At 42.7% G+C, this 23043-nt stretch overlaps 1 protein-coding gene across 1 annotated transcript in view; it reads right to left on the bottom strand.

The window, feature by feature from the left end:
* The window catches only part of RTEL1 (regulator of telomere elongation helicase 1), a gene marked incomplete in the record, with an annotated part of 4697248 nt that overhangs the window by 4595127 nt on the left and 79078 nt on the right, over window positions 1-23043 (bottom strand). Inside the window, 1 exon segment of the mRNA XM_044056976.1 lies at window positions 12126-12201. Coding sequence (XP_043912911.1) covers window positions 12126-12201 — 76 coding nt within the window.

Below are 23043 nucleotides of genomic sequence, written 5' to 3' on the forward strand. Positions count from 1 at the left end.
GGAGTAAAACTGGATTCCATGAAGACATCTACAATATCCAGGACAGGGGGTATAACTAGAGGCCTGTGCTGAGGCAAGTCTAAAAATTCTCTGAGTCTCTTTTTGGAATGAGGGTAGACCTGGCATTTAGTGGAAATGCTCTCTTAAGGTATGCAAGGTTTCACCAAAAGAAAAGTCCTCTGGAGGGGAGGCAGAGGGAATGGAATCCTCTGCATCTGAATCCTCATAAGTAGGTAGGGTAAGGGTATGTCCTGATAATCAGAGTCATCGGACTCATGGTCTGTAGAATCAGAAGGAAAATCAATTCTTTGTCTTTTAGAGGGGGAAGGCTGGCTTCTCCTAATTAAAGTTATAAGGTATTCAGCCATTCTAAGCATTTGTTTTTGTGGCATGGGAGCTTCAGCATGCGTTTTGGTTATCTGTTTTCTAGGCATAGTGCAAACTCTGGGCCTGAGAAACTCAGTAGTTTTAGTCCAAAACGAAGTTGTCGGTTTAATACGAACATCAGAAGGTCGGAATACACCCTCAGAAGCCAGTGCCTGGACAGAGGCTCTGGACCCATCCAAGGTAGAGACATCCACAGTCTAAGAAGCATCTCACATCTGACTCTGAATGGGTCTTAGCAGAGGCCTGCAAATCTGTAGAAGCAGGTATCGGACTGCGAAAGAGCCTCACTGAGTACCGGCAGACTGGTGACTAGCTTAACGGAAGAGTCGTTGGCAGTTCTGGATCTATGTGGTTTGTCTTTATCCTTACGTTTCTTCGGAAGATCTGTAGTCAGATGGCTTATCAAAGCCATTTCGGAATATGGAGGATGAGCGCGAAAGAATTTAGTGACAAAGATAGCCAGACAACGAATAGTTTGGGCATTAAACAAGGCACAAAACCAACAGCAAGGAACGTCGTGATCTGGGCATAAACAGGTGACGCAGTATGAATGAAAATCTGAGGTATTTGCTTTCCACAGGCAAGACAATTGTTAACTTTGACAGCGGTTAGAGCAAGAAAAAAGGATCCACAACGGAGTACTTGGCTTTAGAAGACTTAAGGTTTGAAACTCGAGAAATGAAAATTTCAGGTAGCAGCTGACCTGCACTTGTGAACTGCTTCTGCTTTGGGCTCCCACAAGGCAAGAAAAGCTGATGTAATGGCGTCTGCTGCATGTTTTACACCCCTGATGACCTGATGTCATGGAAGAGGCAACAGCATCAGACGCAGAATTCCCAAGACTCTCATATTCGGGCCGACTGAGGGCTACCTGCAGGTAAATAACCCAAGTGTGATGACTGCAACAGTGAAACATGAACGTCCACCTTTCTTAATCTACGATATCCATTTACAGTTCTCTGCAGCTAACACTCTCTCTACTTCTATCCTATACTGGACTTGTAGCCATCCTTTCTTCCAATCTCTCTCATGGCTCTTGCATCTCCCTCTGTAAAGTCAGCAAGCAGTCTCCATCTTGATTTCACTTACATATGCCCCTGTACCCTTTTCCCTCTATAACAATATCAAAACCTCATAAAGGACAGTTGTGCAAGTAAACTTACCATAACAGTAGATGTTCAAATGAACACTGCGGCAGTAGCCTTAGCTGTATGGGTTATATCCTGCTAAGGATACATCGGCCAGCTTCCAAAATTTAAGGGATCCTTCCAACTCCCAAACCATTACCAACTCGAGCAGCACTAAAGAAAAACAGTGGTACGGATGCCATGCCCTTTAGAGATTTCATGCCAACTAAGAGGAGGAAGCTTAAGCCACAAAAGAAGTCAATGGTAGGAAAATAAAAATTAAAGTCCTCATCCAAACTACAAAAATAAACAGGATGGAGGGAGAGAGCGGCTACCGCAGTAGTAATAATTCAAACATCTACTAGTATGGTAAATTTACTTACACAACTGTATTATGTTCATCATTTGATTACTGCTGCAGCAGCCTTAGCTATGTGGATAGACTACCAAAGCTTAAGCTGACTGGGTGATGTAAGGATGTGGGTCCAGCAGCCCTGGATGATGTTTCTAGCAAAGCCTGCCCTAGACCTGTTCTTGTGTCTTTTGGCTTTTCCCGGTTAGGGGTCGCCACAACAACGGAACTCCGATCCGCTAATGATTGGCAGTAGATTTTTACGTTCCGACTTGCAGGTCTGACGCACAACCTTCAACGAAGGTACGCCCATTCACGCACGTCTCCACACAGAAGACGCTCTAGCTGAGAATCGAACTGGACAGCATCTTACTAACACAGCACCACCACTGCAGTGATAACCTAGAGAAAAAATTTAGTCTGTAGTGCTTTGTAAAGGTATGTACAGAGGACGAATTTGCTCCTTCTAGAATACTTCTAGAATCCAACCCTTTCTAAAAAGCCACAGATGAAGCCAAGGCCCTGGTAGAATAAGCCTTGTACCTGCTTGGAATTGCCTTACTGTGATTTATAACAAAAGATAAATAAAAAAGACAACTATATGAACACAGTTCTTTGACATGTTATCCTTTTTTCTTACCTTCCTAAGAAATGAATAACTGATCAGAGTTTCTGAAAATTTTAGTTCTGTCCAATTATGGAAATTGGTTGTGGACATCCAGAATTTGGAGAACCCTCCATTTTTTCGTTCTGGAAAAAAGTCAGGAAGATGGGTAGCTTAGCTCAAAGCAAACTCCAATAAGACTCTGGACATAAGAGGAGGATTAGTTCAAAAGGAAACTCCATCTTTGTGGAAAATAAGATAAGGTTTACCCACCATAAGCTTGCAACTCGGATATTCTTCTTGCAAAAGACAGAAGCAAACAGCAAAACAGCTTCCATGTTAAATAACCTTAAAACATCCTGATAAGCTGGGTCAAATGGAGTGAATATTTTTCTAAAACAAGGTTACGATCAGATCTCAAGGAGGAAACACCAGTTTTCTAGAAGGCTTGGTGAAAAACACTTTTCAACACTTTAACATGGGAGTGCACTGAAAGGTGAGGATCCTTGGACAAACATGCTAAAATGGTTGACAAATGTATCTTGCAGGTTAAGACAGACTACAGAACAGCAATTCATCTTGTCATGGCATCAACTAGAATTTTACTTCCATTTCTCAATATACAATTTACTAGTAGCAAGTTTTACTGCCTCCTTTTATACCTGCTGCTTGACCTTAGAAACTGATGCCTAAAAGGTATTAAAATTTGTTATCTGGGCAGGATGTTGAAGTTGTTTCGAGTCAGAGTACATCAAACCCCCCCCCCCCCCGTCTTGTGTAACTAGGACCAGTCTGTGAGGAAGCTTGTGGTAATTGCCCTTAGAAATTTCTAAAAAGAGGGAGAACCTCTGCTGCCTAGTCAGAAGGGAGTCACCACAATGACCTCTGGAGTCCCCCCCCCCCCGTCTTGTGTAACTAGGACCAGTCTGTGAGGAAGCTTGTGGTAATTGCCCTTAGAAATTTCTAAAAAGAGGGAGAACCTCTGCTGCCTAGTCAGAAGGGAGTCACCACAATGACCTCTGGAGTCCTTCTGAATCATGACTCTGGATACAAATGGAAAGGGTGGAAAAGCAAACAAGAACATTCTGCCTATTTGCTCGTTCCTGTCCAAGCAAATGAAAATGCATCGATTTTCCAGCCCTTCTTGCATGGAATCCTGAAGCAGAATTTTGCCAGTTGATTCTTGTAAATGAAGGCAAACAGATCAATCTGAGGTTCCCTACAGCTGTATCAGTTCCTAGAAGACTTTTGGAGGTGAACCTCACAACTGCATCAGTTACAGGATGACCCCCGATTCAGTTTCCATTCATGAGGGTCTTTGCTGGTCCTGCACAGCTCTGCCACATGAGGGAGCCATAGGATTATTTCATATATGTTATACATTTTAATACTTTTTAAACAGATTTTTAATGCCTTTTATGTTGGATTTGATTTTTTTATATACAAATAATTTTTTATATATCCAACAATATTACTGTGTAGAAATTTGACTTATACCTTTAGATAAGGTACTACAATATGTGGTTGTAGTGTGGTATAAACAGACACTTTAAGGCAAAGTTTTAAACCCTTTTAAATGTTTTTAATGATATAATGACATTTTTATTCTTATTGGTAATACTAACTGGTTTCAATTAACTAGAATATAAATTGGGAAGGTTGTAACTTTACATTTTATCTGACTAAGTTTAAGACGAAAACATGATTGTACACTGTAAACGTTATTAGTGTTGGGTCTTTTAATAAAACTGTTCGTGTTTATCCAACTTGATTCGAGGTGCTTTTCTAGAAGTTTACTATATCTCAGGATACCATGGCTAGTTTGCATAGAGGGTAAGAATTGGTGCCCCCCCCCCCGGATTGTTTATGTACCACATCACTGTGGTGTTGTCTGCAACCACTTATAATACTGCTGTGGACCACAGATGATTTAGAACGTTGACTAAAATTACAGCCATCAACTCTTTCGTGTACATTTGTTATGATCTGTCCTTTTTGTTCCCAGGACCCCTCCCTTGACTCCCACAGACACTCCTTCCCTAGTAAAGTTTGAAATGTCTAGTGAAAGACTGTGCTGGAACTGGAAAGGAAAAGGAGAGACCTGGAGTCAGATAAAACTGGTCTCGCCACCAAAGGAGTTAATTTAAAAAATCCCTAACCAGGAATCTAGACCTCCAGCAGCAAGGAAATATTAAACTGCATACCCTTTTGTTTGTATACTCAGATCAATGCCATCTACAAAGTGCTCTTACTTGTGTCTTGATCAAAACAAATGCATCATCTCTATGGGGGAACCCCACTTCTAGCTTCCACACCATAGACAACCTTTCATTCAGTCAGTACAACTCAAAATATACAATAGCAACTGGGCAATAGCTCTGCTCTATTCTAGGGTGACATGGGGTTCTGTGCAGTTTTTGATATGGAGATGCGCAGTTTTGGATACTGATCTCCCCTTTTGGAATTTAAGTCCATGCTGCCACTTGCTTTTTGATAAAATCCTAACAGAATCTGCGTTCAATAAATTACGGCAGACTAGCCAAATGCATATTCTTCCTTCCCTCCTTCTAGACCTATATTTGTGCTGTTAATAATCTCAATACATGACAGCCTGATTTATGCCGCTGCTACTCACGTTCAGTTCTATGTTCTCATCAATATTGGGCTGAATAGAATCTGTGATTAGAAAAAGCACTGTTCCGTGTTCTTTTAATCTACTGTTCATCTTCTGAAACTTTCTATAGATAAAAATCAAATGAAATCCACAGATCCTGGTATGTTCTCTCAACTACCATGTTTTCACCTTGACTGTCCATACATTTTGCAGGGTGCTGGCTCCAGTCCCTCCTTGCCTACTGCTTGCATTGGATTTATTGCAACTTAACTTCCTTACGGCATAAAGGCTGCAAGAATTTTTTTAGCCAAACCCTCTTTATATCTTTTAGGGGGAAAACATATCTACTTTTATTTTTCCTCCTCATAGATGGACTTAACTGAAGAGCATATTACTAATCCAACATACCAGAAGTGGCCCCTAAGGTCTCCACCCTATGGAAATGATGCATGAAATCCATGGAGTTAGGAGGAAGAATCTAGAAAGTACAGTTGTGTACCTACCATAAATGTAGATGTTAGAGTGTATTCACTGTTGCAGTCATTACACTTGGGTTATCCTGCTGGCAGGCTACCCGCAGTCGGCCTGAATTCCAAAGTCTTGGTCCGGCGTCGGTTGCTGTCACCTCTTCCCTGACGTCAGTGCGACAGTGGTATAAAAGATGCAGCCGATGCCATTTTCGTCAGATTTTCTTGCCCTAGATGTCGGGTGCCCCCTAAAGGGTAGGCTAAAAATTATGCTAATAAAAAAGCATGCACCAATATAAACATTACCTTCATCTACAAGCAAATACACCACATGGGTTGTATAGAATAGAGCAGTACAGATAAGTCCCAGCAAAGAAAGGGGGGTGGTGGATGGGTAACCTGGACTGCAACAGTGAATACACTCTAACATCTACATTTATGGTAGGTACACAACTGTACTATGTTCATCGTGTTTCACTGTTGCAGTCATTACACTTGGGTTGAATCCCAAAGCTGAAGTTGGGTGGCTGGGCCTAAATAGAATTAGGAGTGGCTAAGAGGCCCTGCAGAACTGCAGTGGCAAAGCCTGCTCTGGATTTCGAGTAAAGAGGCAAGTGGTAGTGCTTTGTAAAAGTGTGCATTGAAGTCCAAGTTGCAGCCTCCAAAATGTCTTTGGTTGGTACTCCTCTGAGGAAGGCTGCTGAAGTGGCTGCTGCTCTGGTTGAATGTGGTCTAATGCCCTTAGGCACTGATTTGCCATGTTGTGAATAGTGGCCTATCCATTTTGAAATAGTCTGCTTTGAGATAGCCCTTCCTTGTGATCCTGCAGCATATGCCACTAAGAGATGCTCAGTCCGAAAGCTTTAGTTCTGTCCAAATAGAAGCGTAGCTGTCTGTGTATGTCCAAAGAATGCAGAAGTCCCCCCCCCTTATTCTGTGGGTTTGGATAAAAGGTAGGCAAATGAATGGTTTGGTTTAGAGCCACACTGGACACTACCTTAGGCGTAAATGTTGGGTTTGTCCTCAGAGAAAAAAAAATTATTGCCTGTAACTCAGACTCTTCTTGCCGAAGTTATTGCTAGGAGCAGAGCTGTTTTCCATAAGAATTTTATCTCAGCTGTACTGGCTGGCTCAAAAGAAGGCAGTGTGAGTTTCTCCAAGACAAAACTGAGGTCCCACGTAGGTATTGGCGCTCTCCTTGGAGGTTTTGGCCCCTCTGAGGAACTGCCTTAGCAGTGGATGTGAAAAAATAGGGGGGTCCGTATTGCAATGAGCTGAAATTGCACAGGCATGGATCTTAATTGATGAAAAGGATAGGCCTTTGTCCAGCATCTCAGTTAGGTACTGTAAAATCTGAGGAATATTTGGTACAAGCGTGTCAATTCCTTGTGCCTGGTTCCAAGCACAGCATCTCTTCCATTTTCCTGCTTAAGATTTTCTGGTGCTGGGCCTCCTAGCCTCCAAAATCACATCCATAACTACTTTAGAGAGAAGTGTCTTTTGAATGGTTACATTATCCGCCAAGCTGCCAGATTTAGGGTTCTGAGTTGGCTGTGCAAGATCGGACTGTTTTGTTGCGTCAGTAAATGAGGAATTTGAGGTAATGTCCAGGCTGAGCCTTGAGACAAGCTCTTTAGGACTGGGTACCAGTGCTGGCGAGGCCAGTCTGGGGCTATCAGTATAATTTTTGGCTTCTCTTGCCTGACGTTTAGGAGTACCTTGGGGAGGAGAGGCAGTGGAGGAAAGGCATATACTGTAAGGTTTTTCCAGCTGAATGATAAAGCATCCACTTTCCATGCTTGTTTGTGATAAGTCCTTGTGCAGAATCTCTGTATTTGGCAGTTTTGAGGGGGAGGCAAATAGATCTATGTCTGGCCATCCCCATTTCCTTGTTATCATGCTGAAGATTTGTGGATTTCGTTTCCACTCATGAGGATCCATGAGGTTTCTGCTTAGTTTGTCTGCCAACGTATTTGTCTTTCCTGGCAGGAATTGTGCTTGCAGGTGCACTTGATAAGTCAATGCTGTGTTCCACAAAGTCATGGCTTGTCTGCAGAAGGGGTAGGAATGTGTGCCTCCCTGCTTATGTACCACATGACTGTAGTATTGTCAGTCTTTATCAGCAGTTGTCCTGGATGAAGTAGATCCTTGAAGGCTGTCAGGGCATTCTGAACAGCTAGCATCTCTTTTTGATTGATATGAAGATGCATTTGGCTTGCGGACCATGTGCCCTGAATACATTTTCCTGCCATGTGGGCCCCCCAGGCATAATCTGATACATCCGTTGTTAGTGTCTGCCTGGCTGTGGGTAAAGTGAATGGCTGTCCCTTGTTGTGGTGACAGGCCTGTGCCCACCATCGAAACTCTTGTTGCAGGCAGGGAATGAGGGAAATTAATGTTTCCAGGCTGTGGCAATGTCGAGTCCAAACACTTTAGATACCATTGTAGTTTCCTCCTATGCAGTCTTGCATATGGAATTAGCTGAATGCAGGATGCCGTATAACCCAAAGTGTGCAGAATATTTCTTGCGGATAACTGGGTCTTTGTTGCCAACATTTGGAAGTAAGAAGTCAGATGCCTCTGTCTGGTGTTAGATAAGCCATCTGGGCAGTTGTATTTAAGCTTGCACCCAGGAATATTATCTCTTGAGAGGGTACTAGTTTTGATTTATTTTCCTTTACTGTGTACCCTAGGCAAATTAGCCATCTTTTTACAAACGCCAGATGCTTTAGTAGAATGTCCTTGTTGTCTGCTTGAATAAGGCAGTCGTCCAAGTAAGGATATATATATGAATTCCTCTTTGTCTGCAAAAAGCAATTACTGGTGCCAGGCATTTTGTGAAGACCCTGGGTGCAGTAGATAAGCCAAAGGGCAGTGCAGAGAATTGGTAGTGCATTGAGCCAGCTATGAATCTGAGGTATCTTCTGCAAGACTGTCTGACTGGGACATGCAGGTATACCTCTTAGGTCCAAAGTTACAAGCCAAGCCTTCTTGCCCAGCATGGGCAGAAGCTGCTGCAGAGTCAGCATTTTGAATTTTGGAACGTCCAGAAAGGTATTTAGAATAGGCAGGTCCAGTATTGGTCTCTAGGCTTTGTCCTTTCTGGGTACCAGGAAAAGTATTGAGTAAAATCCTTGTCCCTGCTCTCGCTGTGGTACTCGCTGGATGGCCCTCATGTCCATGAGGGATGAAACTTGTTTTTGTGCCTCTATCCATTGATTGTGTGGCAGGTCTGGCATACCTTTTGCCTTTGGCAGGGTGTGAAAGTGGAACCTGTAGTCCTGAGATACTATATTCAAGACCCATTTGTCCTGGGTGATCATGTGCCAATTTTGTGAAAAAAGTGCTAGTTTTCCCCTAAGGGGGCTGCCAACAGATAAGTGCTTGGTACTAGCACAGGAAAGTCATTGGGACTGTTTCCTATATGGCTGTGATTTGTCTTCTCCGCTTTTGGAGGTAGAAGCACCCCACTGTTTAGGCCTGTATGAGCCTTGGGGCTGGGATCTGCCTCTAGGGCGTCTGTATCTGCCTCTTTGTGGCCTGTGATACTGGAAAGGACCAATTCTTTGTAGGCCAGTTCCTGCTAAATCTGGGTGGCTGTACCTGTAAGAAATCCTTATCTGTCTGCACAGACTTCGCTTTATCCTCCATTTTCTTCAACACCTCTTCTGCCTTAACACCAAAGTATCATGTTGTAATGGAGCATCCAATAATTTTGCTTTAACATGATCAGGCAGATTCTGTTCCTTTAACCAAGCATGCCTCCTAATGACTGAACCTGTAACAACGGCCCTGCAAGAGGCCTCCAGAGAATGAAAACCACATTGCAAAGTATGCTTTCCCACTTGTTCAGCTGCATACAATCAATCCTGCATTTGATTGTTTTCTATACATTGAGAATTTGTCAACATTTTCTGTTTTAGCAGTGACATTAAGTATTGCGGGTATTTAAGCATATGAAACGGACAATTTAAACCTCTTACAGCCAAGGTAGCAGAAGTGTAAACTTTTTTCCCCCATCTGTCCAGTGCCCTTGAATCCCTATCAGAGGGGACAGCATTTTTTTGCAGTGGAAGCCTTGACCCCTTTGGGACCCTGAGATACAGTTTCTGGGTCAGCAGCAGGGTTTTTAAATAGAAATTTATGAGAATCTGTAACCCTTTAGTATCTGTCTGGCAAAAGTCAGGAGACAGGTCAGATTCTGAAAATACATCATCTACAATGTCTAGAACAGGGGGAATAGCAAGAGGTCTGTGCTGAGGTAGTAAAAGAAAGTCTGAGCCTTTTCTTAGATTCTGAGTAATCTTGGCTCTCCCAGTGAAAATGCTTCCTCATGGTATGTAGGGTTTCCCCAAAAGAATAATCCTCAGGAGGAGAGGCTGAAGGGATAGATTCTTCAGCATCAGAATCATCATAGGGAGGAAGAGAGTATTCCTCTTCAGAAGAGGAGTCAGAGGAAATGGAAAACCGATCTGAGTATTCTGTCTCTTGCCTAGGCCTCTTATCAGGAGAGGGATGGGAAACCCCTGATCAAAGTAATTAGGTCTTCGGCCATTTTAAGCATCTGTTTTTTAGGCATGGAAGTCTGTCCAGGAGAATGCTGTACTTGTTTCTTTGTCTTTAGAGCTGCTTTAGTCTTTGCCTTTGAAGCTGAGGTAGGCTTTACGTATAACTGAGTAGGTCTGAAAACACCCTCAGAAGCCGATGCCTACTCAGCGGCTCCAGACCCATCTGAGGGAAAAGTTTCCGAGTGTCCAATACCTTGAGTTTCCAGAGGCCTAGCTGGCTCCACGTGGGAGTCAGAAGCGGCCTGTGGCTCTGAGGTAGCGGGCATCAGGGGCTGCGAAGCACCTCACTGAGAACCAACGACTGGCTTAGCGGAAGCCTCGTAGTCGGTTTTGGACCTCGGATGCCTGTCCTTTTCTTTTTCCTTGCGCTTTTTATAAACTCCGGTCGTTGGCTGTTCCGACTGCATTATATAATAGAATCTTCGGCCAAAGCAATGAAAAGCAAAATCATACCAACGCTTAATAGTGCGTTGGTTAAATCTAGCACAAAACCGACAGTTAGCAACGTCGTGGTCAGGGCCTAGGCAAGGAATACAGTAAGAATGAAAATCCTTATGAGGTATTTGCTTCCCACAAGAAATACAACTGTTAACTTTTTCTGACATCGGTCTGGAGCAAGAAAAAAAAGTTTCCTCAATGGGGTACTTAGCTTTAATGAAGACTTCGGATCTGAAATTAGTTTTTGAACATCGCAGGAGTCGGCCGACCGGCACTTGCCAAATGTTTTTGCTTCGGGCACCGTGCGGCAAGAAAGACTGAAGAAAATGACGTCGGCTGTATCTTTTATACCCCGTGTCGCACTGACGTCAGGGAAGAGGCGACAGCAACCGACGCCGGACCGAGACTTTGGAATTCAGGCCGACTGCGGGTAGCCTGCCAGCAGGATAACCCAAGTGTTTTGACTGCAGCAGTGAAACACAAACATCCAGTATACACAAAGTCTGTTATCACCAGCTCTATGAAGTTATGTAGTATATATTGCTCAGTACATTTTTTTTTTATTAAAATGTTTAATAAAAAGAGACTGACACTTGAGAATGTGTATGCATGCAACCCCCATAACCTCTAAACCAGTCTTTTGCCAAGCGACGATTGCGGATTCATTCCCCGGGACACTAGCCGATGTATCGCAAATTACCCACAAAGGGGCTCTTAACACTATTGGAGATCAGCCTATCAGACACGTTTTCTGTCTGGTGACTGGATTCAAGGGTTGAGGCACAGCCTGAAAAATAAGCCAAATCAAACAAGGTTCCTCTCTTCAGTTTTTTTTTTTTTTCAATCTTTTCTATTAGGTCCTTACGTCAGTCTGATGTCATGCCAGTGACTTAAGCATGCTTCTGTACATTGGTAGAATACGTAACAACTATATTCATAAAAATGTGTGTTAATGCTTTTATTTTTACTGCTGCAAGCTGAATCACCCCATAGCGGGACAGACCTCCCCCACACAAAAAGAGCAAGTGGGTGTCAACCAGTCGCTTCCTCCCTGGCAACGAACACTGCAGTCACAGCATTTCTGCTATCCACTATGGAGCCAACTAAGCTTCTTATTTTGGCTTTTCCCAGTTAGGGGTCGCTACAGCGGATCATCTGTCCGCTCATGATTGACAGTGAAGTTTTACGGCGTCAAGTTGCCAGCCCGGCGCCCAACCTTCCACAGAAGGCACACACACGCACATACTCACACCTAGGGCCAATTTAGAGTGTCCAATCCACCTACTGCATATGTCTTTGGGATGTGGGAGGAAACCAGAGCACCCAGACAAAACCCATGCGACCACAAGGAGGACATGCAGACTCTGCAGAGAAGGCACCCCCAGCAGAGAATCGAACCGGAGAACCTCTTGCTGTGAGGCGGCAACGCTAACCGCTGCACCACTAGAAGGTTTAATTTAAAAGAATCACAGTAAGTTATTGCTTGCAGTATATACACTATTTTCAAATGATACGGATTTCGCTTTGTTTTGTAAAACAGAAAGAAAAATGTTTGTTAAAAATCATACCTTTGTTTGATTCCATTTTTCACAAGATCCTCAATATCCAAGATACAGTCTGTTAGGGTTTTTTCTGTACTTTTCTCTTGAAGAAAAAAAAAAAGAATTAGGGCATTTTTCTGTACTTTTCTCTTGAAGAAAAAAAATTACTTTTGTAACAATGAATAACTAATACAGGTTAACACATTGTGTTACTCATTAAACAAATTAATTCAGTTGGTAACAGTTCTGCAGACACTGAAGGAAAGATGAACAGTACAAGAAAGTTACATTTAGGCAATCTTCATGTAACATTCAGAGAAGCACATAATGTTATCACAGCAAGAAGGCAAAAATAATACTGCACACTTAAACATTCATTTTACAAAACTGCAAAAGCATCTATATCGAGCCTAGCCTATACAACATCAGAGCTACCAAAGTAAAACACTTCGGTTTTTAACTGCCTCCATACACAGTTCTGTCATATACCCAATCCTACAAAAATACAGTTGTGTACACTTACCATAAATTTAGATGTTAGAGTGTATTCACTGTTGCAGTCATTACATTTGGGTAATCTGCTGGCAGGTTGCCCTCAGTCGGCCTGAATTCCAAAGTCTTGGGTCCTGCGTCAGTTGCTGTCTCCTCTTCGAAGACGTCAGGGGTATAAAACATGCAGCCGATGCCATTTTCTTTAGTTTTTCTTGCCCCAGATGTCAGGTTCCCCCAAAAAGGTAGCAAAATTATGTATATATAAATACATGCATCAATATAAACTTTACCTTCATAGACAAGCAAATACACCACAAAGGCTGTAGAAGATAGAAAAGGAAAGAAACTCCAGAATGAAAGGGGGATGGCGGGAGGGTAACCTGGACTGCAACAGAGAATACACTCGAACATCTACATTTATAGTAAGTGTACACAACTGTACTATGTTCTACGTGTTTCACTGTTGCAGTCATTACATTTGGGTAGAATCCCAAAGCTATGGTTGGGTGGCTGGAGCTAAACAGTGTTTGGTGCGGCTATAAGGCCCTGCAGAACTGCAGTGGCAAAGCCTGCCCTGGACTTAAGAGAGGCAAATGATAATGCTTTGTAAAGGTATGAACAGAACCCCAAGTAGCAGCCTCTAGAATGTCTTTGGTTGGTACTCCTCTGAGAAAGGCTGCTTTAGTAGCTGCAGCTCTGGTGGAATGAGACCTAATGCCCTTGGGCACAGGTTTACCATGGTGTAAGTAGCAGAAACGAATGCAGTGACTTATCCACTTTGAAATAGTCTGCTTTGAAATAGCCTTTCCTTCTGATCCTGCAGCATATGCCACTAGTAATTGCTCAGTTTTTCTTAGAGCTTTAGTCCTGCTCAAGTAGAATCTTAGCCGTCTGTGCACGAACAAGGAATTCTGAATTCTTTTCCCCCTTGTTCTGTGGTTTTGGATAAAAGGTTGGCAGATGAATAGTCTGGTTAAGAGCCACACTGGAAACCACCTTAGGCATAAATGTAGGATTTGTTCTCAGACACCCTGTCTGGGTAAAATATGATAAAAGGCTCTACAGCCACGAGGGCCTGTAGCTCTGAAACTCTTCTAGCTGAAGTAATTCCTAGTAGCAGAGCTGTTTTCCATAAGAACTTTATATCACCGGTAGCAGCTGGTTCAAATGGAGGCAGGGTGAGCTTTTCCAACACATAATTGAGGTCCCATGGAGGTATTGGTGATCTTCTAGGAGGCCTTAAATTTTTGGCTCCTCTAAGATGCTGCTTTAGTAAAGGATGAGAAAAGATTGGTGGCTCTGTTTTGTAATGAGCCAAAATGGCAGAGGCATGAATTTTAATTGATGAAAAAGATAGGCCCTTGTCAGGCATCTCAATTAAATATTGTAATATCTGAGGAATATTTGGTTCTGCTGCATCAGTTCCTTGTACTTTATTCCAAGCACAGAATATCTTCCATTTATCAGCATAAGATTTTCAAGTACTAGGCCTTCTGGCTTCCAAAATGACATCCATCAAAGCTTTTCTGAGAGGTGTTGCTTGTATAACTATATGATCAGCCATGCTGCCAGGTTCAGTGTCTGGAGTTGATTGTGCAGGATCTGATTGTTTTGCTGGGACAGTAGTCGAGGTTTTTGAGGTAAGGTCCAAGCTGGGTATTGAGACAAGTTCCTTAGAATTGGGTACCAGTATTGGCAGGGCCAGTACGGGGCAATTAGTATAATCTTTGGTTTCTCGTCTGACTTTTAGGAGGTCTCTGGGAAGAAGAGGCTAAGGAGGAAAGGCGTAAACTGATAGGTTTTTCCAACTGAAAGATAGGGCGTCCAATTTCCATGCTTGTCTGTGAAAAGTCCTTGTGAAAAGTCCTTGTGCAAAATCTTTTCAATTGACAATTTTGAGGAGAAACAAATAGATCTATGGGCTCCCCCATTTCTTTATCATGCTGAAGACTTGTGGATCTCGTTTCCACTCGTGAGGATCCACAAGGTTCCTGCTTAAATCGTCTGCCAGAGTGTTTTGCTTTCCTGGCAGGAATTGAGCTTGAAGATGTATTTGATAAGTCAAAGCTGTGTCCCAGTGTCATGGCTAATCTGCAAAGGGGGTATGAGTGTGTGCCCCCCCTGCTTGTTTATATACCACATGACCATGGTGTTGACCGTCTTTATTCGTAATTGTCCTGGATGAAGCAAGTCCTTGAAGGCTGTTAGGGCATTTTGAACAGCTAGCATCTCTTTCTGGTTGATATGTGGATGCATTTGTTTTGGTGTCCATATGCCCTGAATGTATCATCCCGCCATGTAGGCCCCCCAGGCATAATCTGATGAGTCTGTTAAGGTTTGGCTGGCAGGGGGTAAAGTGAAGGTCAGTCCCATGTTTTGGTGACATGCCTTTGCCCACCACAGAAACTCCTGTTGTAGGCAGGGAATGAGAGGAATCATTGTTTCTATACTGACAATGTTGACTCCATAAACTTTTTAGGTACCATTGCACTTAACTCATATGCAGTCTTGCATATGGAATCAAGAGGATGCAGGATGCCATGAAGCCCAAAGCCTGCAGAATTTGTCTGCAGATAACTGTGTTTTTGTTGCCATCAGTTTGAAGTAAGTAGTCAGTTGTCTTTGCTTGTCTGGCGTGAGGTAAGCCATCTGGGCAGGTGTATTCAAGTTTGCACCCAGAAATGTTATCTTTTGAGAGGGCACCAGTTGTGATTTCTTTTCGTTTGTGTACCCTAGGCATGTTAGAAGCATTTTCACAAACGCCAGGTGTTGAAGAATGTCCTTGTTCTCTGCTTGAATGAGACAGTCGTCCAGGGATATATGTGAATACTTCTTTTGTCTGCAAAATGCAATTACTGGTGCCAGGCATTTTGTAAAGACCCTGGGCACAGTAGATAAGCCAAAGGGCAGTGCAGAGAATTGGTAATGCATTAAGCCAGGCTTGAATCTGAGGTATCTTCTGCACGATTGTCTTATTGGGACATGCAGGTATGCCTCTTTTAGGTCTAATGTTACCAGCCAAGCATTCTTGTCCAGCATGGGAAGAAGCTGCTGCAAAGTCAGCATTTTTAATTTTGGAATGTCCAGGTGTGTGTTCAAAATCGATAAATCCAGTACTGGCCGCCAGGCCTTGTCCTTTCTGGGTACCAAGAACAGTCTTGAGTAAAAACCTTATCCTTTTTCCTGTTCTGGTACTAGCTGAATGGCCCCCATATCCATGAGGGACGTAACCTGTTTCTGTGCCTCTGCCCATTGATTTTTTGGCAGATCTGGCCAACTGTTTGCCACTGGCAGAATATGGAAATGGAATCTGTATCCCTGTGATACTATGTTTAGCACCCACTTGACCTGGATTATTAACTGCCAATTTTGAGCAAAAAGTGCTAATTTTCCCCCTAAGGGTTCTGCCAAAAGATACATGTTTGGTGCAGGCAGAAGGAAGTCATTGTGACCATTTTCTGTAGATTTGCGCTTTATCTCCTCCAGATTTGGAGGTAGAAGCGCCCCATTGCTTTGACCTGTATGAATCTTGCGCCTGGTATCTTGAACCCTTTGGGCGTCTGGATTTGCCCCTTTGAGCTCTGACACAGGAAAGGACCAATTTTTTGTAAGCCAGTGTCTACTGAATCTTGGTGGCTGCACTTGTAAGAAGTCTTTTACAGTTTGCATAGACTTAGCTTTGTCTTCCGTTTTCTTTAAAACATCTTCTGCCTTAATTCCAGAGTACCATGCTGTAAAGGTGCATCTAAACTTTGCTTTAACATGATCAGACAAATTCTGTTCCTTTAGCCAGGCATGCCTCCTAATCACAGAGGCAGTAACTGCGGCCCTGCAGGCCTCCTCTAAGGAATCAAAACCACATTGCAAAGTATGCTTTCCAACCGGTTCAGCTGCATGCAATAATTCCTGCATTTCTTTATTTTCTGCACATTCAGAAATAATTTTCTGTTTTAGCAATCCCGTAACATGTTGTTGATACTTGAGTATATGAAATTGACAGTTTAAGGCCCTTATTGCCAAGGTAGCACATGTATAAACCTTTTTTCCACATCTATCCAGTGCTCTTGAATCTGTCAGAGGGGGTAGGATTTTTTGCTGAGGCCTTAACTCCCTTTGGACCCTGTGAAATAGTTCCAGGATCAGCAGCAGGGTTTATAAATAAGAATTTGTGAGTCAGGGACCCTGTAATATCTGTCAGGCTTGCTGGGAGCCGGAGGTAATGAGTCAGGGGTCAAGCTCGACTCTTAAAACACATCATCCACAATGTCTAAAACAGGGGGTATGGCTAAAGGCCTGTGCTGAGGAAGAAGGAAATCCTTGAGCCTCTTTTTGATTCTGAGAAATCTGGACTCTCCCAGTGAAAATGCGCCCTCAAAGTATGCAAGGTTTCTCCAAATGAATAATCCTCAGGAGGTGATGCAGATGGTATAGACTCCTCTGCATCTGAATCCTCATAGGAAGGTATAGCTAATTCCCAATCAGAAGAGGAATTGGGAGAAATAGAAACCTGATCTGAAGATTCATAATCAGTGTCTTGCCTATGCCTCTTATCTGGAGGGGGATGGGTACCCCTGATCAAGGTAATAAGGTCTTCAGCCATTTTGATCATCTGTTTGTTAGGCATAGAGGCCTGTGCACGTGGCTCATGCGTCGTTTTTTTAGTTTTAGAAGTTGCTTTTGTCTTTGGTCTTGCAGCTGTCGTCCGTTTGATATACAAATGTTGAGGTCTGAATACACCCTCAGAAGTTGGTGACTGATCAGCGGCTCCGGACCCATCAGAAGAAAATACATCTATCGGTCCAATACCTTGGGAATCTCGCGGCATGCCGGATTCCACGTGAGTGCCGGCAGAGACCTGCGACTCAAAAGCAGCAGGTATGAGGGGATGCGAAAGCGCCTAAGTACCGGCAAACTGGCAACTGGCTTAGGAGAAGCTTCGTCATCGGTTTTGGATCTCGACTGTCTTTCCCTGTCCTTTTCTTTGTGTTTTTTATGTACTCCGGTAGTCTGATTGCTATCCGACATTTCTGGGTAGATAAATTTGTTTCCAAAATACTTTGAGGCACAAAATATACCGACGCTTAATAGTGCGTTGGTTAAATCTAGCACAAATCCGACAGCCAGGCACGTTGTGATCAGGGCCTAGTCAAGGAATACAGTATAAATGGAAATCCTTAGGAGGTATTTGCTTCCTACAAGTAATACAATTATTAACTTTTTCGGACATCGGTATGAAGCAAGAAAAAAAAGTTTCCCCAACAGGGTACTTCGCTTTAGTGAGGACTTTGGTTCTGAAACTCAAACTCTAATATTTCAGTAGTCGGCCGACCAGCACTTGTGAAATGCTTCTGCTTCAGGCACCGCGCGGCAAGACAGACTGAAGAAAATGGCATCCACTTATTGTTTTATACCCCTGACGACCTGACGTCATGGAAGAGGAGATGGAAACCGATGCAATACCAAAGACTTTGGAATTCAGGCCGACTGAGGGCAACCTGCCAGCATATTACCCAAATGTAATGAAACAGTGAAACACGACATAATAAACTTCTCCACAAACTAAAGCCTTGTTCCAATGCCCCTGACAGCATTCCATCCTCCTTCCTAAAAATATCTTCTGACACTATTGCCATACCTGTCGCTATCCTTATTAATAGGTCTCTACTCAAATCCTACGTACCCAAACTATGGCGCTCTGCCTTCATTCTGCCTCTCCACAAAGGTGGCAAAAATTACAATGTCTCCAACTTCCGCCCCATAGCCATCCTCTCACCTATCTCCAAAATACTTGAAAAATGTAACCACCTACAGCTCTTGCCATTCCTTACCAAACACCAACTACTCTCTCCTACCCAACATGGCTTCCGCCCTGGACACAGTACTATCACCGCCCTTCTTTCTTTCTTGCATTCTATCAACTCAGCACGTGACTCTGGTAATATAGTCTCCTCTGTTCTTCTAGATTTAGCCAAAGCCTTTTGACACCATCTCTCATTCACACCTTCTAAACCACCTCTCTAATCTCAACCTCTGTCAGAAATCTTTATCTTAGTTCTCCAGCTACCTTTCAAACAGGTTCCAAGCTGTGAAATGGGGCCAAGCCACCTCTTCCTTCCTTCCCCTACAGGAGTAACCCAAGACTCCATACTCGGCCCACTACTATTTAACATCTTTATTAAAGACTTCCACAAAGCCATCCCTAACACCAAAATTGTGCAATACGCTGACGGTTCCACTTTAATCTGTTGTGCCCCCAATCTAACTGAGCTCAAAGCCCTAACACAAAGTGCCTTCTCTACCACTGAAAACTGGATGCTCCAAAATCATCTCGCTCTAAATGCAAACAAAACTAAGATCCTCCTCTTCTCCCCATCCAAATCTTCCTCTCTGGATAAGGACTCATTTCAAATTACCAGCCATAACAACTCCAACATTGAAATTGTACCCTCTACCAAGCTTCTCGGCATTACTATTGATGACCAACTAAAATTTCATAACCATATCCAGCTAAACATCAAGAAAACACACATAAAACTTGGCCTACTTTACAGAAACAACCACTTCCTCTCTCCTCGCACCAGACTTACCCTTGCCTCTTCCTTCCTCCTTCCCTCCCTCCTGTATGGTGCTCCCCTCCTCACAAACTCATCTTCCTCAATTATCTCCCAACTGAAACAATGCTACAACAAAATCTCCAGATTTGCCACCATTGCCAAATCCTCCTCACATCACTGCACCTCACTCCACTCCCTAAACTGGCTCAAACTCCCCAACCACCTTGACTTTCTCCAAATCATAACAGCCCACAAATTACTGTTCCACCCTACCAACTGCCCTGCTCTCTCTAACATTCTACAACCTTATACCCCCCCTAGACCACTTAGATCTTCTCACCAAAACCTAATCACCATTCAAAAACCAAAGGGCCCCGCAGGTCAGCTAATCTTATCCTTTACCATAGCCAAAAAATGAAATACCCTGCCCTCAACTCTAAGATCCTGTACCAACCTTAATAACTTCAAAAACCTCCATTCTTACCTCTATCTAAACAGGAAATGGAATTGCTCTCTGCCGTCCATTCCTCCACACTATCTTCCCACCTCTCTCCAAGCGAACCCCTTTTACCTTCCCTTAACTCTACTAAATTCTCACCTCAGATAACTAAATAGCAATCTCCTAATCATATATTCCATTAGCCAGTATTTTCATTGCTGTGATTTATTCTCTGTAGCAAACTTATTTCCAAAGCAACTGTCTCTGAATGTTTATGTAATCTTTTTGTAGTGTTTGATGCAATTGTTTTAACATTTAAACTGCTGTTTCCTGTTGAAGCTTTTCTCCCCGGGCCTCCACTGAAAACGGGCCCCAAGCCCAGTGGAACTCTCTGGTAATCAAACTGCAATAAATAAATAAATATAAATAAACACCCAAGCATTTCTGCCCAGCATAGGCAGCAGCTGTTGTAAAGTCAGCATTCTGAATTTTGGAATATCCAGGAACATGTTCAAAAATTGATAAATTGTCTTTTCTGGGTACCAGAAAAAGTCTTGAATAATAACCTTGTCCTTTTTCCTTTTCTGTTACTGGCTGAATAGCCCTCATATCCATGAGGGACAACTTGTTTTTGAGCCTCTGCCCACTGCTTTTGTGGCATATCTGGCCATCCATTTGGAATTGGCAAAGTACGGAAGTGAAATCTGTACCCCTGGGATACTATGTTCAATACCCACTTGTCCTGGGTTTTTAACTGCCAATTTTGAGCATGAAGTGCTAGTCCCCCCCCCCCCCCCAAGGGGCGCTGCCAAAAGATAAGGGATTGGTGATGGTAGAGGAAAGTCACTGGGACTGCTTACTGTAGGGTTGTCCTTTGTTTCCTCCAGATTTGGAGGTGGAGGCACCCCATTGCTTTGACCTGTAAGAACTTTGTGATTGGTATCTGGAGCTTTTTGAGTGCCTGGATTTGCCTTGAGTGTCTCTGTTGGACACAGGAAAGGACCATTTTTTTAGTAGGCCAGTGCCTACTGAACCTGAGTGGATGTACTTGCAAGAAATCTTACAGTTTGCACAGATTTAGCTTTGTCTTCCATTTCCTCTTCTGCCTTGTTACCAGTGTCATGCTGCAAGGGGGCATCCAACAATTTAGCTTTAACATGATCAGGCAGATTTTGCTCCTTGAGCCAGGCATGCCTTCAAATCACAGATCCAGTAACTGTGGCCCTGCAAGATGCCTCCAAGGAATCAAAACTACATTGCAAAGTATGCCTTCCAATCTGTTCTGCTGAATGCAATAATTCTTGTAACTATTTTCCACACAATCAGAAATAAACAATTTTCTGTTTCAGTAGGCCCATAACATGCTGTTGATATTTAAGCATATGAAACTGGCAGTTTAAGGCTCTGATTGCCAAGGTAGCAGACATATAAACCTTTCCCCATCTATCCAGCGCCCTGGAATCTCTATCAGAGGGGGTAGGATTTTTGGCTGTAGAGGCCTTAACACCCTGAGGACCCTGTGAAATAGTCTCAGGGTCAGCAACAGGAGTTTTGAATAGAAATTTACAAAATAAACATACCACTTTTTTATATGAATCTGATTAAAGCTAACCATAGGTGAGCGGGTTTGCCCATAGCTTAGCTAAGGTTAATGCAGCTTATATGGCTGAAGAGGATAACAAGGAAGATATATGCAAATGAATCAGTGTAGCAATAGTGCAGTGGGCAGAGCATTAGCCTTCGAGCAGGCATTCCCGGTTCGAGTCCCACTACAGCACATTCCATTTTCCATGTCAAATCACTTTATGACCAATATTTTACTTACATAACCTACTAAACAACATATATTTGTGAACTGGAGTACCACATTAAATGGAGATGTGAGGTGCCAGTGTCACAATGTTGCAAAGTCCACAGATAATCACATGTGCCCCATACAGTATATGCACACAGGAATCATGGATACAAATGAGAGGTAAAATGTGTAATGAATGATAACTCCATACATACTCCAGCTCATTTACTGTACCTAATTATCAATGTAACTCTGTTGGAGCTTTTCTCCCCGGGCCTCCGCTGAAAAAGGACATGTATCCAGTCGAACCATCCCGGTTAACAAATGTAAAATAAATAAATAAAATAAATAATAATACATCTTCCAAATCCCTCACCTTCCCAAGAACCATTACACATTACTGTCTAAATCAGTGCAGTTGTAAGGGGGAGTAAGTGTAAGCACTATTAAGCGGGTTTAAGCCCGTTTGTGCAGGGGTAAGCAATGCGCACACAGGTTAAGCAATACTGAAGCTAACTCTCTGTACGCATCATTAACCGGAGATTAACAGTGCTTAACACGCACAAACCCGCTTACAAATGCTTAAAAGTACATTAATTACTATGTATCCAACGGCCCTTGTTCTGCCCAGCAATAAAATAAACAGCATCTGCAAGGCTCGAACCCAGGACCCTGCACAATACAGCCAAAGTGATTTACCACTAAGCCATGTCAGATATGCATAAGCCTGATGTTTTCACAAACATATCATCCAACACAGTCAATCAACAGTACAGGAAATGTATTTAAATATGTAAATGTATGTGTGTGTACATATATTTATATCTAAATAGATATATACATACCTATATATGTAGATGTGTACATATATATATATATATATACACACACACACATACATACTCACACACACATACATACACAAATATCAACATATATACATACATACGCATACGTCTACAGATATAGGACTATATATCATCATCTTTCGGCTTTTCTCAGTTAGGGGTTGCCACAGTTTATCACCTCTCTGCTCATTATTGGCAGTAGAGTTTTACATATATATATATATCTATATATCTATATATATATATATATATATACACACACACGCACACACATATACACACACACACGACTTACTTCCTGGCCCTATTTCAGCCCCATTTGTGTAAACTAAATTGAAAAAGTAACTGAACTGTGCCACTCACCTTCTCAACTTGTCTTTCACACTGCAGCAACTGTATGTTTACATTTGATATTTATGAGTAATTCGTGCAAGTGGTGGCAGCCAATCAGGTTAGCGAAATCCAAGCCACCACTTGCATAACACCTCCACCCCCCCAAACTGGTTTCCATTGTTCTTTTTAGAATAAATACAGGGGGTCCAGCAGCTAATATTCCCTTTTTGTGCCTAGTTGGTAGCCCTAAAAGTATTTTGCCTATGAAACACGGTGTTCACAGCAATTATGCTTTTTAGGTTCATAAATTAGTACTGGGCTAACTGCTCTTGCAAGCCATTTTAAGCCTAGCCAATTATCCCTTGTGAAACTCAGACCCTTCACCTTGTGTTTGTAAGGCAAACACCTTAACCATTAGGCCACCCTCCCAGCCCACACAGCATGATTCCTTCATTGATTTATTTATTTACATTAGTTTACCTGG

Source organism: Protopterus annectens, chromosome 14.part0 (assembly GCF_019279795.1).
Source record: "Protopterus annectens isolate FY-2018-M chromosome 14.part0, PAN1.0, whole genome shotgun sequence".
Classification (NCBI taxonomy): domain Eukaryota; kingdom Metazoa; phylum Chordata; order Ceratodontiformes; family Protopteridae; genus Protopterus; species Protopterus annectens.